The sequence below is a fragment of the Eleutherodactylus coqui genome, chromosome 11, assembly GCF_035609145.1.
Source record: "Eleutherodactylus coqui strain aEleCoq1 chromosome 11, aEleCoq1.hap1, whole genome shotgun sequence".
NCBI lineage: Eukaryota > Metazoa > Chordata > Amphibia > Anura > Eleutherodactylidae > Eleutherodactylus > Eleutherodactylus coqui.
In genome coordinates, this window is record NC_089847.1 from 37,058,213 (window position 1) to 37,076,895 (window position 18,683).

At 43.3% G+C, this 18,683-nt stretch overlaps 1 protein-coding gene across 1 annotated transcript in view; it reads left to right on the forward strand.

Moving 5' to 3' along the window:
- Positions 1 to 5,870, forward strand: part of GNAO1 (G protein subunit alpha o1) — a 206,305-nt gene extending 200,435 nt beyond the window's left edge. Inside the window, exon 8 of the mRNA XM_066583831.1 lies at positions 3,749 to 5,870. Coding sequence (XP_066439928.1) covers positions 3,749 to 3,936 — 188 coding nt within the window. The 3' untranslated portion in view covers positions 3,937 to 5,870. The remainder of the gene's footprint in view (positions 1 to 3,748) is intronic.
- The last annotated feature ends 12,813 nt before the right edge of the window (positions 5,871 to 18,683 follow it).

Consider the following 18,683-nt stretch of genomic DNA (forward strand, 5'->3'; position numbering starts at 1 on the left):
CGGCATTGCGCTTTCGCACAGATTGTACGTTTTACATTACACAGGAATTTTCCTAATTGGTTACATTCTACGTAACTCACATCTGCAAGTTCTAATTGGCATGTAAAAATAACTTTCGGAGAGAACAATAACATCTTGGTAAAAAGATCAGAAACAAACACCTGCGATTCCTAATTAAAACTACTGGAAATTCTGCCGAGCTCAAATATTTGTTTAGCTATAAATCAAGAATATTCTCTGTCCAGTCATAATTAGCATTAGAAATCGTGAATACGCTTAGCAAAATCAAGTGCATCCTTATCTACATGCCCTGTGTCTGGAATGTATTGCCAACAGCTCAGAAGTACCTTCTAATTAAGAATCACAAGATATAAAGAATATCTGAATGTAAGTTATGGCTAATTGGCTGAGAGAGAAATAAGATGTCAGCATAAACATTCAAAGCCGGTGTACTTCATGAATCACATTAACAACTACTTCTGGGGTCTTCATCAAAGAAATACATCAGGACTTTAAAATACAGAGGTTTAAATATATTACTGATCATACTGAATGAAGCCTAGTTTACAAATTATAGGGATCGATTGAATTAAGAAACAAATCACATATAAACTCGGACAATAGGGTTTTTTCAGAATACTTGGGGAAAAAAAAAAAAACATAAATAAATTGCTTTCTGCAGACATATTTTGACCACCATAACTTTTTAAATTTTTCCCTCGATGGGGCTGTGTGACAGCTTGGTTTTTGTGGAGTGACTTCCCCCTCCTCTCCTTATGGCACCGCCCGCAGTGAGGATTGGTGTTTGAGCATGCACAGCATCACTCCATTCATTTCAATAAGGCTGACCGAAATAGGCAAGTACAAATGTTATCTCTGGCAGTCCGGTTGAAGATGAATGGAGGCAGCACCACACATGTGTGAACACCGTTCTATTCAATCTCCTTCTCACTGTGGGGGATGCACTGTTCTGTTCAGGATCGGTGGGGTTCTCAATAGTGGGGCGCCCACTCATCAGACCTTTATCAGCTATTCTATGGATAGATGATAAGTCAACTTTGGTACAACCCCTTTAAATGCTATAGTCCCCTTCCAACCACTGTTTATAGCACCTATATTTCTACCATAATAAACCAAGCAATTTAGGAAATAGTCTAGATTTTCAATCTACCAATGTGTCCACAGCTCCATGGTGCGTAGTCGGATCTTATTGTCAAATTCTCTTCCATCTGCCCCGTATTTCTGGTAAAACTACAGGCTGTGAGTTAGTAAAAAGCAGGTAAAAGGTGGAACAAAGAATGGCTGCGGGATCCAACTACAAAGAAATTATATGTAATGTTGGTGAAAGTAGGTATAGCAATTAAGATAGAAAATGCCAATGAATGAACTGCTCAAATGCTTGCTTGTTTTTTTGGAAATAAGGCCACTTTCACACCTGCGGTAGGGTCTGTTTAGAGTTTTCGTCTCTCTGCTCTGTTTTCAGAGGAGAGAAACTGGAGAAACATCAAACTTTTTTTGCCCATTGATTTCAATGGGGTTTCCAAAGAAATGGAAAGCAAACAGAATGGCTTCGGTTTACTTCCAGTCCGCCAGGTTTCTGTATTTTTAGATGGAAAACTAGTGCAGTCTGAAGCATTATTTTTCCATTTTAAAAAAACTGATCCGTTTTATTTTAGTTTCTGGCCCCCAAAAATGGAGCCAAGAAAAGGAAAACGTGGGCTGACCCTAACGCAGATGTGACAGCAGCCTGACATCATCACACCAGCATCACAGTCATCACTGTCAGAATTTATGAACACACATCAAAAGTCTAGCGTGTGACTCCAGGTTTCTTCACAAATTCTTACCTTGGTCCTCTGACTGAGAGTTGATGTGTTCTGACTGCCTTCCCTCTATTACACCCGAGTGACAACATGACTAAATAATGACTCAGTCGCTGCTAAACATGGCTGCTGTAGCTCGGCTTGCTTCTACACTCCGTTCCTAGAGGAAAGGGAGGTCTGAAGGCTGCGGTCACTCTACATTTTTTCATCCTGAGGTTCTGTCTGTTCTTTCATTAGTCCAATTGGCGGGTAATAGGCTGAACTGGATGGACATGAGTCTTTTCGACCTTATATACTATGTTACTATAAATGGAGACCAAAGGTGCAAACTTTGGTCTGTGTTTCCTTTATTGGTGCGGACAGAATAGGGTGGGTCGAATACACTATTTTGTATGGCAAAAATGCCTGAAACTAATAGAATCCTGGTCAAGAGCAAACCTTAGTGGTTTTTGCGTGACTATTGTAGACCTATGGTTTTGTTAAAAGGTGCACAGAACTCCGGTACAGGAAGACTTGGCCGCAGACTTAAACGGAGGTGAACCCAGCCAGCCCTAGAAGAAATACAGCACATTGTGATATAGTTTAATAGGTTCTCAGGGCAACATTAAAGTGACAAACAAAGATGGTCAAACAGTTTCTCTGACTGTCAGATCAGCATGTAGTGTCTTACACTAGTATGCATTTGTAGTCTATCAGGTAGTTGGAGAAGCAGTGCGGCCATCTTTGTCCAGGAGCGGAGGGTCACATCAATGTTTGAGAAAAGCAGTGGTGTCTTGACAAACTATCTCTGCTTCTCTTAAACTTATACTAGGATTCCAATTACTCAGCATTGTAATTAATCTTAATTTATTAATGTCACAGTTTAATGCTTATTAATCATCTGATGATGAATGCCTTGATAAGATGTTGATCGTCCTTGAAAATGACCAAGCTGCAGCAGCATTTATCACAGAACTTTCAGATTTCTTTATGGTGTTTTTCCAAAGTTTCTTTTTAACAGAGACTCTAATTCTACTCCCAAGATCCCACGTGTGTGAGCCTTTCTGTGTACCTGCAGATACTGCTGGTGTTACTTTATATCAAGGCCAGAATCATATATGCAGGTTTTTAAACCAAACACAGGAGTGAAGCTAAAAAAAAGAAAAAGTATAAATAAAAGACTGATACCTACTTGTAGTCTTTTTTTTTTTTTTTTTCTATTCGTTCCGGTCTTGGACTCAAAAACTGCACGTGTGATTCTGGCCTTGCCCATCTTTTTTTTTCCTACACAGCAGTATTCTTGGTTCATGATTTACTTGGCTGTCTGCAGTCAACATGAGGGAAAGTTTACTGCTTGAAAGGGTATTCTAGAGACCGAGAGTTTCTACCCATCTGCTGGATGGGAGAAAACTGTTAGATCAGTGGGAGTCCCATCGGTGGAAATTCTTATTGATCCTGACAATTGGAGTCCGGTTGGTCTTAAAACACAGGTACACCGCCACTCCATTGTGCTTGGCAATCTCTGGCACTATCATTGAAATGGAGTGGTAGTGGGCCTGCATGACCACTACTTTGTTCCTTTGGAGATTAACCTGGCCCCCATATTCTGGAATGGTGAGGGTCCCCACCGATCTTTCAGTTTTCATCCATCCAGCAGATGGGTGAAAACGTGAAAAAACTTCCGGTCTCCGGAATACCCCTTTAAGAATTTATTATTGAGTTCAATGAGAGCTATATAAATCTATGTGCTGTAAGCTCCCTCTAGTGGTGGCTAAAGGCAGCCATAATCATTTTATTGTACTCAGACTATAGTGCAGCATGTACAGCTGATTGGCCTGTAAGTTGACTATGGATCCACCCCCCACCCCCAAAAAAAAGTCATAGTTTATGTAGGAAATAATGACTACATTTCTTATTTTAATCTTTGTGTTTCCTCTATTGTGCAGGCCCCAACACATATGACGATGCAGCCGCTTATATACAAGCACAATTTGAGAGCAAGAACCGCTCACCTAATAAGGAGATCTACTGCCACATGACCTGCGCCACAGATACGAATAACATCCAGGTGGTATTTGACGCCGTCACTGATATCATCATTGCCAACAACCTCAGAGGCTGCGGCTTGTACTGATTCCACTGTATAGCAATTTATCTGCTGGTGAAACGAAAATAAATGCAAGTTGGTTAACTAAGAAGGCAACATGACAAAGATATATATATATATATAAATATATATATAAAACCAATCTTTTTAGTTTGTCTCAAAGAGCTGTCAACAGAACGGATCTCCCGACAGCTCTGCACACCCTGTCCCCCCCACCCCCACCCAAAAAAAAAAAAAGATTAGTCTTAATTTGTAAGACACTCTAAGGCCCAATAAAACCCAAAAACCCCTCGGTTCTGGGAGAGTCTGAGTTGCAACCTCAACCTCTCTCCAGAACTGATGCGGTTTGAAGGAGATCATTGATGAAGGGAAGTTGATCTCTTTTAATCTTTGGAAGGATTAGTGTGTTGCTGTAAGGTCACACCTCCATTAAGTAAAACATCACAGGTTTATCCTTTCTGTTCAGCTCTTGGATAACAAAATGGCAAAAATGAAAAAAAAAATCTAAAAAAAAAAAAGAAAGAAAAATCAAGATTTTCCAAACCAGGTAGAAGTGTTTGTGACACTTGCAGGACAATGCGCTCAGCTTTTCTTTTCTCTTTTTTTTTTTTTTGTGGGTGCTGTAACTGTATGAGGGTCTGTGAGGGATCAGGGATTGCCCCTCTAGTCTGTACAAAGCAAAGTATCGGGCCCCTACTTGTCTTGAAAAGGTTTCAGTGCCAACCCAAACTGCGGAGTAGGGGGGAACAATCTGCAATTTTTCGAGAGGGGACTATACCCCACCGTCCCTCCTTTCTCCGCATTGCTCTACGGACCCTCAAATTGACGTTCTGCTGGTAGCATGACCTTTGGCCTTTGTAAAAAAAAAAGACAAAAAAAACAAAAATATATATCTATACAAAAAAACACAGCCTTCCTTAAAGTTGATGTGTAATGTTATCACTGAATTAGTGGCTGCATAGGATGCTGTAAATCTGGTTTAGCTAAGTCTGTACATTTAGAAGAAACTAAACTGTTCTTTTTTTCCCACGTGCTTGTAGCTTAATGACACCCCCCTTATCTTATCGATCTTTTTTTTTTTTTTCTTGCACCAATTGTAAAGAGGCATCTTTTTAACTCGTCTACGACCCCTTCACTGCCAGAGAGGTCAGCTCAGCCTCCTGCAAAGAATGGGATCATGGAATCCATGTTGTTTTGGGTGAATTAGGTTGATTTCTCTTGGACTTTGAAGCCCTACGTAGAAAAATTTTTAAAAAAATGTACCCGAAAAATGAAGAACTTTCCGGGGTAATAGAAATGTACAGATTTGATGTCTGTGAAAGTTTCCTTGCTCTGGACTGTGTACCATGCACTCTCTGGGTTTGTATAGAAAAAGCACAGCTCTCACTAAACCTCCAGCTGCCGAAATAGGAATTTTTGCTCTCAATTCCATGTATAACAAATAGGCTTCTTTACTTTAAATCTCCTTTATGTTCCCAAGTGAATGCTTAGTGCTGCTTCTCTCGCCCCCCTTCCCTTATTATCTTTCCTTGCCCCCCCCCCCACCCTCCCCCCTTTTTAGTGAATGGTGTTTTCCTCTCATGTGGGATGTTTGTGCTGCGAAAAAAAAACGGAAAAAAAAGTGGAAAAAAAAACCAAAACAACAAAAAAAACAAATTTAATCGAATGTAGTGTTTACATTAAATCCACAGTTTTCATGACCAAACCTTTGTCATTTCTACTTTGATTAGAAGTCAGACTTCTTCACCATTTCACTTGCGAACTGAAGAAGAGCGGTCACAAATGTTAAAGAAAATCAAAAAACAACGAAAAAAATACTTAAATGATTCAATAAATGAGCGAGAAACGAAGCTGGAGTGTGTTCTTTGTATTGACGAGCGCTCAGTTTGGTGCTGCCAGCCACTCTCGTTAACTAATGGAAACTCGTATGTAGCTTAATAAAGAGAATGTTTGTCTGTACAGATTTGTCTCCAAAACTCTGCTCTTTTACCAACCTGCGCCATTCTAGGACTGAAAAGCCGTATAAGGCATTGAGCTCAAATGGGAACTCCCAACGTACAATGTATACATTACTGGTACAAGGCTGGCAGATCTTACTGGGAATTAGGTGATCGAGTATCCTGAAGATGTCCTATCTGGCACTGAGCAGTTTGCCCAGTATGGCTGTATTTGTAGGGCTCATCAAACTGAACTGGTCTCAGAGTATGAATGGTGCCACAATGTGCATTCTTGAAAAACGCTCCATTCAAATGAAGGACTTGAAACTCCCATTTCAGCATTTGGCTGGGGGTACCAACGCTCAGACATTCTCCAATCTAGCAGAGTTCGCCAAGCTGGTGAATATTATGCTTGAGTTATGTTGGATTGGCAGGGATCTTGCAAGTCAGACTACCACCAATCAAAACAAGTGAGGAGCAGCGACCCTGTCTCCTTTATTATTTGCAGAGGCACAGTGGCTCCTCTATAAGGGTGGTTATGGTTGGTATAATCGCTCATCTCATTCACTTGAATTGAAAGAACTTTAGGCCCATTTGCACGCAACAATTATCGCTCAAAATTCATTTAAATGATGGCAAATGAGCAATAACCATTGCGTGTAAACGCTGCTATCGTTCAGCTTTTGTCTGAAGGATGATTTTACAGTGAGCTTAAAATCCATCAGCCAGAGAGAGACAACATAGACCGCACGCTGTGTTCTCCGTGGGTGCCGGAGATTACATTGTATTCTGCTGATAACTACATTTTTCTCGCATGGGCTATGTGCAGAGCCCAGCCCAGATGCTGGGCTCTGCAAACAGCTCCTGGAGACCCTTTAACATATAAATGAAAGTGATAAAGTGTTAATGTGCATTAGTGTTTCCACTAACACTTTATGCAAGATGATCGCTAAAACTGTCAATCTTTCCATCGTTTGAAAGGTTGTCTTTGCATGTAAATGGGCCTTAAGCTGTTTTTGCTCCCTTATTGCACTGGGCCATCTAAAACTAGTCAACTAGATTCAGTATAATTTAGCCACCCGAGCTTAGATACAAGTTCTACGACAACATCCACCTCTTAGGCCTCCAATACACTAGTTTTTTTTTTAAATCTGTCTCTGTGTCATCAGTCTTTTCACATCAGACAATATATGGATGCAGAGGTGTAACTTGAAGCTTCTGGGCCCCCATGCAAAACCTGTAACAGGGCCCCCAACTATAATGCTTTATTCATAGTACTGGGCTCCCTTTATGGAGAAGAAAGGCTTATGGGCCCCCTGAGGCTCCTGGGCCCGGGTGCAACTGCATCCCCTGTGGTTACGCCAGTGTATGGACCCATATTATTCAACGACGCGGCACACACTGCAGAGTATTTTTTATGCAGAGATGAACTTCGTTAAAATAACTCATTCCATGTCCTATTGTCCATATCACAGGTGAGAATTAGGACATGCAAATGCATGTCAATGTGGTGTCCTATGTGTGTTGTGCTCAAAGCTCTCGAATGCAGCTGAGACCTTAGGGTATTCCCACATATGCCAGTTTTGCTAACTTTTTTTTTTTGACTAGTTATTACTAAATTGTGGCAAAAAACACTGTTTTTGAGAACGATTAATTTATTTTGTGTGTTCTTGATAAATGTCGCATAGAAACCCCCTACAAAGTAGCATGTGACAATACATCTCTGGACTTACCAAGATTACAGTTAAAGGTTTTAAGGGGTTGCCCACTTTATCATTCATCCCTAGACATGTACAAAACATATAGAGTTGAGACAAAAACTAAGTACACCCTTGTTGAAAGCTGTGGTTTTATATATCTGGATGTAAATAAAAAAAAGCATCTGGTCCTTAGAAGGTCTTAAAATTAAGGTCCATTTACAGAGGACTAATGTCGGGTAAACGATGCCCAATACTCGTCCCTGTGTCTCCACACTCCCTTGCTCCTGCGCGGTAGCTAGCAGATCTGGCTCGCACATGGAGCGGCCAGCAGGGGGGCGGGGCAGTGCAGGAGATTTCCCTCCTCTCGCTCCCCCGCCCCCCTCCATTCACATAACACAGCGGCCGTTGACTAGCTGATCTTTTATGCTGAATAAACAATGGACGATGAGCTCATTGTTCCGTTTAAACAGTTGTTGTCCGGTAGTGAATGGTCGCTGTGTTATCTCAATGGAGAGGAGCAATTTTTTTCGGTGCGGCATTTTTCGCGCCATGTGAATGAATGCATTGGAAGCCAATGCCTCAGATGGTCGCATATATCGGTTGGCAGTAAAAATGCGTCTTATAAGCGCTTGTGTGAATGAAGCCTTAGGCTACTTTCACACAGCTGAGCGTGATAACGTGGGATAATTCCGCACATGCAAGGCGTTTTTGTGTCAAAAACATCTCCCATCACTCCAGTACAGTCCTCCGCAACAACCGAAAGGATCGACAAGTGTTTCCCAGCCCCATTGAAAACAATGAGTGAGGTGTTCCAAGGAAACGCCCAAAGATAGGACATGCCTCGATTTGTTTCAAAAGAATGGGTTCATATCTGTGCCAGATTTGTGCATCTTGCAACGCACAAATCTAGCGCAATTTTCTCGGCCGTGTGAAAACGGCCATACTGCTTCCATGGGAATTAAAAGGGTGACTTGCAGCCAGGTGCTGCTAATCAAATACACTTGATAAATTGGTCATCAGCAAGTGTGACCGCCTCTATAAAAGCAGAAGTTTTGGCACTTTGCTGCTTTGGAGCATTCAGGCATGTGTTAAGATAATGCCAATTCCTGGGCGCAGTGAGTGTGTGATTAATTTCTCCATACACTGCTTCTGCATTTTGGCCTAGTTTTTGTTAAATAATAACATGGTATACGTTTTAGGTGTTTGTCTGAGGTTGTATTTGTCTAATTTTAAGACCTTCTTGGGACCAGATTTTTTTGATGTCCTGATACATAAAACTATAGAATTCAAAGAGGGTGTGCTTAGTTTTTCTCATGACTGTATAGTAGCACTTTATACCACATGTATCCTGGTGTCATTATTGAAGTCACATGCCCTCATGGACAATCCGGATGATACTCCCATCTATAAATTGGTATGTGACCAACACATCATTATGTCTCCTTCATAGATACACAATGCTTATACCATGTGCACAAGTCTTGCTCATCAGCCCTCGAGCGCACTGAGCACCTACAGAGGAGGCACAATGACATGTTGGTCACATACCCCTCTGTCTGCAGTCATCTTATGGATGGGAAATCCAGAAGTCAGTAAGTTGGTCATTCGAAGGGAGTATAATAATAAGGACATCGGGAAACATCTGGAACAGGTGCCATACATATATTTTTCACATGTTTCTACTGACATGATAGTTACCAACTAGAGATGAGCGAACGTGCTCGGCCCCGCCCCTTTTTCGCCCGAATACCGCGATTTTCGAGTACTTCACTACTCGGGTGAAAAGTACTCGGGTGCGCCGGGGGGCGGGGAGAGGCGTGGCGGCGTGGGGGTAGCAGCGGGGAACAGAGCGGAGCCCTCTCTCCCTCTCCCCCCCACTCCCCGCTGCAACCCCCCGCGCCGCCACGGCGACCCCCGAATTTTTTCGCCCGAGTACGGAAGTACTCGAAAATCGCGGTATTCGGGCGAAAAAGTGGCGTGGCCGAGCACATTCGCTCATCTCTATTACCAACCCTTGTAATTCTTCACTTCTAAAGACTTATGTAATTACTGTTTAAAGGGGTGGTCTCGCGAAAGCAAGTGGGTCTATACACTTCTGTATGGCCATATTAATGCACTTTGTAATATACATCGTGCATTAAATATGAGCCATACAGAAGTTATTCACTTACCTGCTCCGTTGCTAGCGTCCCCGTTGCCATGGTTCCGTCTAATTTCGGTGTCTTCTTGCCTTTTTAGACGCGCTTGCGCAGATCCGTCTTCTCCCTTCTTCTCCCTTCGGCTCCGCTCGGCAGCATCGGCATTTTGGCTCCGCCCCCTTGTACGCATCATTGCGTAGCTCCGCCCCATGACGTGTGCCGGTTCCAGCCTCCTGATTGGCTGGAATCGGCACATGACGGGGGCGGAGCTACGCGATGACGCGAAAAGGGGGCGGAGCCAAAACGCCGATGCTTCCAAGACCAGCCGAAGGGAGAAGATGCATCTGCGCAAGCGCGTCTAAAAAAGCAAGAAGACACCGAAGTTAGACGGAACCATGGCGACGGGGACGCTAGCAACGGAGCAGGTAAGTGAATAACTTCTGTATGGCTCATATTTAATGCACGATGTATATTACAAAGTGCATTAATATGGCCATACAGAAGTGTATAGACCCACTTGCTTTCGCGAGACCACCCCTTTAACTGTTCATGGAGACATGCACTAAAACACTATCGCTACATTTCCTCTATACCAAACCACTACGTAGAAGTTAATGACTGCATATAATGGCTGTCTCTTCTCACATTACAATCTTTTTTTATTTTTTTACATTTTACAAATTATGGACACCACAATGTATGTTCTCTTCTCCACCATTATTTATGCCAGTTATTAAAGGAGTAGACAAACATGGCTGCCTTCTTCTAATAACAGTACCACACATGTCCATAGTTTGTGTATTATATTGCAACTCATTTAAATGAAGCGGAGCTGCAATACCAGCCATAGCCTGCTGACACGTGTGGCACTTTTTTTTTTTATATGTAAGAATGTAACTATATTTTTCTAACTTGGAACATCCCCTTTAAGAGCAAACAGGCATTGTGTTTGCCCTGTACATCAGCCGTGTACACGAAGAAATACTTCCAATATATATCTTTTGACAGAGGCCAACTATGTATAACAATCTATAGGCATACAGTCACAATAGGCTCTAAATATAAACACCTATACTGCAGGTATACACTATCCTACCAAAAGTAATTGGACACCTGAGTAAAATTAAATCAAAATTTGTGTTTATTTCCATATGTTAATACTTAGTGGGGCTCCTATGGCCCTAATGACATGGGATAATCTCCGTGGCATACTATCTACTAACATCTGATACACATCAGCTGGTATTTCCCTCCATTCAGCCTGCAAACATCTGGTGTATTCTCTCAAAGGTGATGCATTAGCCTACTACCTATAATGATGTAAGGAGCTTCATCATTGGACAACGGAGGAATGGAAGAATGTTCTATGGAATGAGGAATCGCACTACTACATCTTCAAATCAGATGGATGTTTCAGAACACCTGTGGAACACTTCTTACCCAAGTGCGTTGTGCCAACAGTTGAGTATGGCGAAGGTTCCATTATGGTCTGGGGATGTTTTACGTGGCATGGTCTCGGTCCATTGGTTTGTAGTGGCAAGAACCATGAACATGGAGGTGTACCATGACAGTCTAGACAATAATGTGCTGCTGACAATGTGGCAATAATCTGGGAATGGTCAGTAATACTCCCAAAATACTTTGTCATAAATCCTATTGTGTTTTATGTTGGTTTAGGGATATGGATTTTCCATGATTGGACTGGCTGCAGAGTCCCAACCTGAACCCTACTGAACTTTTTTTTGGATAGACAATAACTTTGGGTCCGGAAAGATGAGTGTTTTCCTTCTTCTTTGCAAAAACTCGCCACACATTTGCAGGATGAATGGAGGGAAATACCAGCTAAAGTGTATCAGACCTTAGTAGAAAATTTGCCGCTGAGAGTATCCGATATCATTAGGGCCAAAGAAGGCACCACTAAGTATTATCATATGTAACTACTACTTTTAATTCTTTCTTAGGTGTGCAGTTACTTATGGTAGTATAGTTTTTGTGTTTTGGGAGATGCACTGAACACTTTGGTCAACTACATTATTCTTCAGAGATTGAAAAAACAAAAGGATACTGAGGTGTCCCAAAAGGACACACTTGGCATATATCAAGTCAGTTGGGCCCTATGCTGAAGGTACACTGTAAGCACAGTCTGAATACACTCACGAGGGGAAGCAGGTGTAAAATGTTTTTAGCAAATGTACCTGTTCTGTGCACATACCGTTGGTTCTGTGCTTGCTGGGTCAGTTCAGGATTCGTTGGTTTGCTTGAATGGGCCAGAAAGAAAACAAAGTGCTGATAGTGTTTTAAAAAGCAATTTCTAAATTTTAGACGAGTGTGAGAATCGTAATGCTTGATAAGCAGTCTGCAGCCCAGATACCAGGCCTTACTACACCTGGGTCAGCAGTCTTCCACAGTCGGTGACAGCACAGGATCTTCACTTAGCGCTGAGGCCTTAGTCAGACGGGCGTTTTTTCGCGCGATTTGCGGATCGCATGACGGATGCGCATCCGCAAATCGCATGACCGGTGCCCGAAAATCGCCCGAAAATCTGCTCCTAGCCGCGTTTCATTAGAAACGGGCCGGAGCTGTCCAGCGCATTGCATTCAATGGAGCCGGCAATACAGCCCGCTCCATTGAAAGCAATGCGCTGCGGGCGAGTGTGGGATGAATTGTCGGGAAGGGCTTAAATATATAAGCCCTTCCCTGCAATTCATCCAGAAAAGTGTTAAAATAAAAAATATATATATACTTACCTGCTCCCGGCAGTCGGAGTTCCCCGCGGCCGGCCTGCAGTGGGTGTGAAGGGGGTGTGAGTCAGGCCCTGCCCCCTGATTGGCTCAGCGCTGAGCCAATCAGGGGGCAGGTTTGACTCTCACCCCCTTCACACCCACTGCAGGCCGGCCGCACAGAAGTCCGGCTGCCGGGAGCAGGTGAGTGTGTGTGTATATATATATATATATATATATTTTATTTTAACACATTTCTGGATGAATTGCAGGGAAGGGCTTATATATTTAAGCCCTTCCTGACAATTCATCCCGCGCACGCCGGCAGCCCATTGCTTTCAATGGAGTCGGCTGTATTGCCGGCTCCATTGAATTCAATGGGCAAACATCGTTCTTCTCTGTCACAGCTGTTACAGCTGTGGCAGAGAAGAATGATTTGTCTTCTATATGTTCTCAATGCGGTCGGCGCTGCTGCCGCCGGCCCCATTGAGCGCATATAGAGAAGAGAACAGGAATCGCAGATCGCAGATAGGTGCGATCTGCGATTTCTGTTCTATAATTTATCGGACGAGCGCATAAAAAGCGCTCATGTGTCCGATACCATTGCAAAGCAATGGTTTTATAAAATCGCCGGACGCATGCGCAAATCGCGGCAAAAAACGCCCGTCTGACTAAGGCCTGAGCAAACAAGAATGCATCTAACTTACCATGCAGAGCATCAGCTCCAGTCTGTGTGCCTGAGACTCTCTTACTTGGACCAGCGTGAGAACCTGGATAATCTTAAAATACATTCCTCATCCACTTTCTTGATGCTTGGACCCCCGGCACACTAATCAATCTCAAGCTTCAAACCAAAATAAAATCCAAAATTTTATGTGGGTTGGAAATGTGAATTGTTAAATCTCCTGCTCTATCAAGTTGATGGATATCACAGCAAGGTAAGTTGTAGAATATTGGGCTAGGTGCAGACTATCCAGAATACAAGAATGTACCCAAGAGTCTCGGGTGCAACTTGCCATGAGATAGTGCACAGACTGCATATAGACATGCATTGGCATGTCCTCTTCTTATCTGTCAAATTAGTTTTTTTTTTTCACGCAGAATATTGGAATGTGTGAAAAAACATCCATGTATATATCCTCACAGGCTATAATGGGGTAGTGTGCTGTCCGTGGATTATCACAGGGCGCACACAGTCCAAAATACACAAGTATGTCAGAGGCCATTGAAGAACATGGATGCTTTCTTTTTTAAAAGTGCCAATACGTGTGGTATTGCAGCTCAACTCTGTTAAACTGAATGGGGCAGAGCTGTAATACTAGGGAACAGGTGTCTTGGCTTTCTACTGCTTCGCAACCTACACTATCCTACTGAAAGTAATTAGACATCTGAGCAAGAATTAAAAGTAATATTTAATTCCATATGGTATACTTATTGAGGCTCTTTTGGCCCTAATGACATTGGATACTCTCTATGGCATACTTTCTACTAAAGTCTGATACACTTCAGCTGGTATTTCCCTTCATTCATCCTGCAAATATCTGACGAGTTCTTTCAAAGAAGATGCATAGGTCACTCTAGACAATTGAGCAAGGGAAGAACATTTTATGGAGTAATGAATCACACTACTGCATCTGCAAATCAGATGGGTTGTGTCAACAGTTAAGTACAGGGGACGCTGCATTATGGCCTGAGAATGTGTTATGTGGCATGGTCTCAGTCTTTTGGTTTCAGTGACAAGAACCATGAACATGGAGGTGGACCTTTAACATTCTAGACAATAATCTGTTGCTGACAATGTGGCAATACGCTGGGAATGGTCAGTAATACTTTCAACAAGACAACGCACCTTGTCACAAATCCAACACTGTTTTACGTTAGTTTGAGGATATGGATGTTATACAATTGGACCGGCTGCATGGAGTACCTGAACCCTACTGAACATCTTTGGCATGAACTAAAACGTTGTGTCAGAAAATATGAACCGTGTCCATCATCTTTGAGAGAACGCACTAGGCATTTGCAGGGTGAATGGAGGGAAATACCAGCTGCAGTGTATCAGATGAAGTTAAAAAAAAAGTATGCCACAGAGTGTATCCAATGTCCTTAAAGGGGTTGTCCCGCGCCGAAACGGGTTTTTTTTTTTTTCAACAGCCCCCCCGTTCGGCGCGAGACAAACCCGATGCAGGGACCTAAAAAAAATCCGCACAGCGCTTACCTGAATCCCCGCGCTCCGGTGACTTCTTACTTACCGGTTGAAGATGGCCGCCGGGATCTTCTCCCTCAGTGGACCGCAGGGCTTCTGTGCGGTCCATTGCCGATTCCAGCCTCCTGGTTGGCTGGAATCGGCACGTGACGGGGCGAAGCTACACGGAGCCGCTCTCCGGCACGAGCGGCCCCATTGAGAAAAGAAGAAGACCGGACTGCGCAAGCGCGTCTAATCCGGTGATTAGACGCTGAAAATTAGACGGCACCATGGAAACGAGGACGCTAGCAACGGAACAGGTAAGTGAATAATTTCTGATAACTTCTGTATGGCTCATAATGCACAATGCACAATGTACATTACAAAGTGCATTAATATGGCCATACAGAAGTGTATAGACCCACTTGCTTTCGCGGGACAACCCCTTTAAGGCTAAAGGAGCCCCAAAAGTATGGAAAGGGGTATTTCTATCCTGGGAATCTCATGTAAATGTGAAAATAAATCCTTTATTCTTCTTTCCAGTTGTCTACTGCTCATTATTAGGGGAACCGACCAACTGGGACTTGCTTGCACTGCCCAGAAGCCCTTCTATGGGGACAAACCGCAGACTGCAGTGGTAGCTGGTGACGGAGCTAGGGTGCATGAGCTCCAAAGATCCCGGCCGCTCTGAGTGTGCAGGCTCTATAGCGGGGTTGGTAGATTCCCCTTGCAACAAGCCGTAAACAACTAGAAAGTAAAATAAAGGATTCAAAGAGAATAGAACATTTTTTAAATAGGAATGTAAGCGGTGAGTGGTTTATTTTCACATTTGCAGCACACTGGAATTGGATTCTGAGACAGGAATACCCCTTTAACATATGCAAACATTTATTACTTCTGATTGTTGTTGAGATGTCTAATACACTATCCTACCAAAAGTAATTGAACATCAAATTCTTTTCCAGACATAGTCATCAGAGGCAGAAGGTTTATGGAGGACTTCACTTCCATTGAAGTCAATGGGAGCTCTGCCTCCTATTACACCTTTGCATCCGGTGTCGAAGGTGGAAGTGTAAAAGGAGTCTTCAGCTGCCATTGATTTCTGTGGGAGTGAAGCACGGTATGACACTTCCACCTTCGACCCTCATGACTACATCTTGCCCCACTTTGCTGAGAGCTGGCCGGACGATCAGCTGATCGTCAGGGATCCCGTGTGGCGGGTTCCCAACGATTAACTATTGATGACCTCTCCTGATGATAGATCACTTGTCCAGAAAACCTGTTAAGGTTTTATTCACCTGGCTATACATTCTGATCTTCTGCTAAAATCCAGCCATGTGGAAACCGGCCCTGAACCTCATTCTGATGGGTGTTTTTGTATTTATGTTTAACCATCTGGTAGTGTGGTGGTAACATCCAGGCCTTGCTGAACTGAGTCTATTACACATGTGGAAAGATGGTAAGCATACCCTATTTCTGAACAATCTTAGTTCACCGTTTGGATTTTGTTGGAATATCTCATACCACATTAGAATCGCATTTTAGTACCTGTGTGGTGGAAACAAACATTTAACACAATGCAGTTTGGCAGGAACCTACTTTGTTCAAAACATGATGATCAAAGATCACGAGAGTCCAGAGGCCATTAGTTACTTTCAGGCTGGATTAACAAGATCGTATTTGCGCACAAGGAGATGCGTGAAACACTGTGTAATTCCGCTAAAAAAGAACACATCTGTAAAGTCGATGAATCAGCCATTTCAATTGGTGCACCTTTGTTTCTCACGCACAAATGAACAAGTCCTATGGCTAGAAAGAATGTACAGAATGCCCATGTGCACAAGAAAAATCCTTGAATCGGTGCACGAATATGTTGCACTGAGGAACGCAACTGCACATACGCCCGTTTGAAGCCGGCCTTAGGCCGCCTGCAGATGCGCGGGTCGGATCCAGCGGCGAGGATTCTCTGCAAGCCCCGCACAGAAATCGAACACGCCGTGGTTTGTTTGCCGCGCGAGATTTCGCACGGCCAAACCGCGGCCGTCTGCATAGGATTGCAGGCTTCCAGCGGCGGAAACTCTACGCGAAATCCTGCCGTGGAATTTCCACTCGTGTGCAGGCAGCCTTAGGCTGGAAACACACAATTTTGGTTTTTTTTTTAGGCTAAGCCAGAAGTGGATCCAGCAGGATGGAGAAAATTGCCACAAAAGCTGCATGTGTGATTCAAGCCTTAACTCTTGTTCAAACAGCGGATTTTAACCCACATTTTGCTCTGATTCCAGGGCAAAATCCGCACCATTCTAATCGATACTATGAAAATCCACGTTGTAGCTCAAAAGGGAGGGATTATTCTGCGCACAGGTTTTCAAACCCCCCTTGTGGTATAAAAAAATTGAGATGTCAGTTATTGGTGCAGAAACTGCGGCAGGAGGCTGCACGGCGTTTTGTCCCACTAAGGCTAAATCCGCATAAGAAGCTCTGGCAGAACTTCATGGCTCAGCCTCAGACTTCAGCTGACGATTAGAAAGTGTCAGATCCACAACGAAAAAAATCCAACATGAATCAGGACAGTAATTCAATACTGAGTGTGACATGTGCCTACAAAGACTAAGACCGCTGTCACATGGCTGAGAAAATCATGCAAGATTTGTGCGTTGCGAGGAACACAAATTTTACCCAAATATGAACCCCATTCTTCTGAATGAGGTCATACGCGTGAATAATTCTTGCAAAAAAGCGTGCCATGTCCTATTTTTGGGCGTTCCCTCAGAATGCCTCACTCATTGTCTTCAATGTGACTCTTTTCAGAATCCCATGCACAGGCTCTCCCATAGACTTGTATAGGAAAGTGCGCACATGGCATTCTGAAAAAAGTCGGATTTTCACATAAAAATCACAGACTTCAGCGCCAGACACCGCGAGAACCAGAAAGCGGGGGAGAATGAAAAATGCATCACCCAGCTCCCTATCACCTGTTCTATAAGCACCATAACTTAGTTTATAGAGCTTTAGGCAGACAATGGATTGTTCCCTTTAAGTGCCTGACAGCCACCCCAATGATTATTGCTCAGGCCCTTTCACACAGATTCGCTCACTGAATGGAGGCAGAGCAAGATAAATAAATGAATAACTTCGAGTTTAAACGGGCCGATAGTCACTGGGTTTTCAGGGGAGCTAAAAAACAAGTGACAACAACAAGTAAGCAATTCTCAATCACTTGCCCTGTTGGGACACAAGATGACAGTCACCCGTAATTGCTTGTTTGAGTGAATAATTGGGCACCTATCGGCCCAGGTAAAGTTAACCTAATGTGTATGGCCATCCTTAAAATGCAGCATTGAAAAAGGTGAAATTTGGCTCTGAGCATAATCAAAAATTAATGGTACAGTGAAGTGGCTGAGGCGCAAAGCACACGACTGAGGAGATGGCGGGGCAGTTGTTCAGGATTGTCACGGTGGCACTACCAACTCCTCCCCTGAAGGATGCGTGTGACCCTTGGCCAAGGCCCTGACAGCCCTCTCTAGGCAACGCTGGTGCAGCTGTTATCTGAATAAGTTGTGTCGTGGACTTGTAGAGTTTCGTCACGCATGATACCGCCGTTCTTATTTCCCATTGGAGCAAGTTAAGTCCACACACAGATTAACTTGATAACACTCAGTTGTTGGGAAATGTCAACAACAGGAAATTTATTTGCAATGAGGTTCTTGACTCCGCTCCTGAACACACACACTCTGGAAGAGGACTAGAGGACTCCACTGAACACTCACTTTCTGAAGGCTTCTAGACACTGCTCGGCGGACTCCTTTCTCTTCTCCACGCTCACTTTCTTGGGGTAGGGGTCCTGGGAACAGACCTATAGCGAACCTCTCTTTCTCCTCCATACTTCACCACATGAGGGTTGAAGGTACTCCCATGTGGCCGGCACTCACTTCTTCTCTCTCTTTCTCTTTCTTTTTTCTCTTTCACAAAACCCCAAAATCCACCATATATATCAATCATACTCACATGACATCACAAACTGTTACATTTCCAGACATAACCCAGACATTCATAGACATTTACCTCTTACACGCTGCAGCTGTACAATACACATA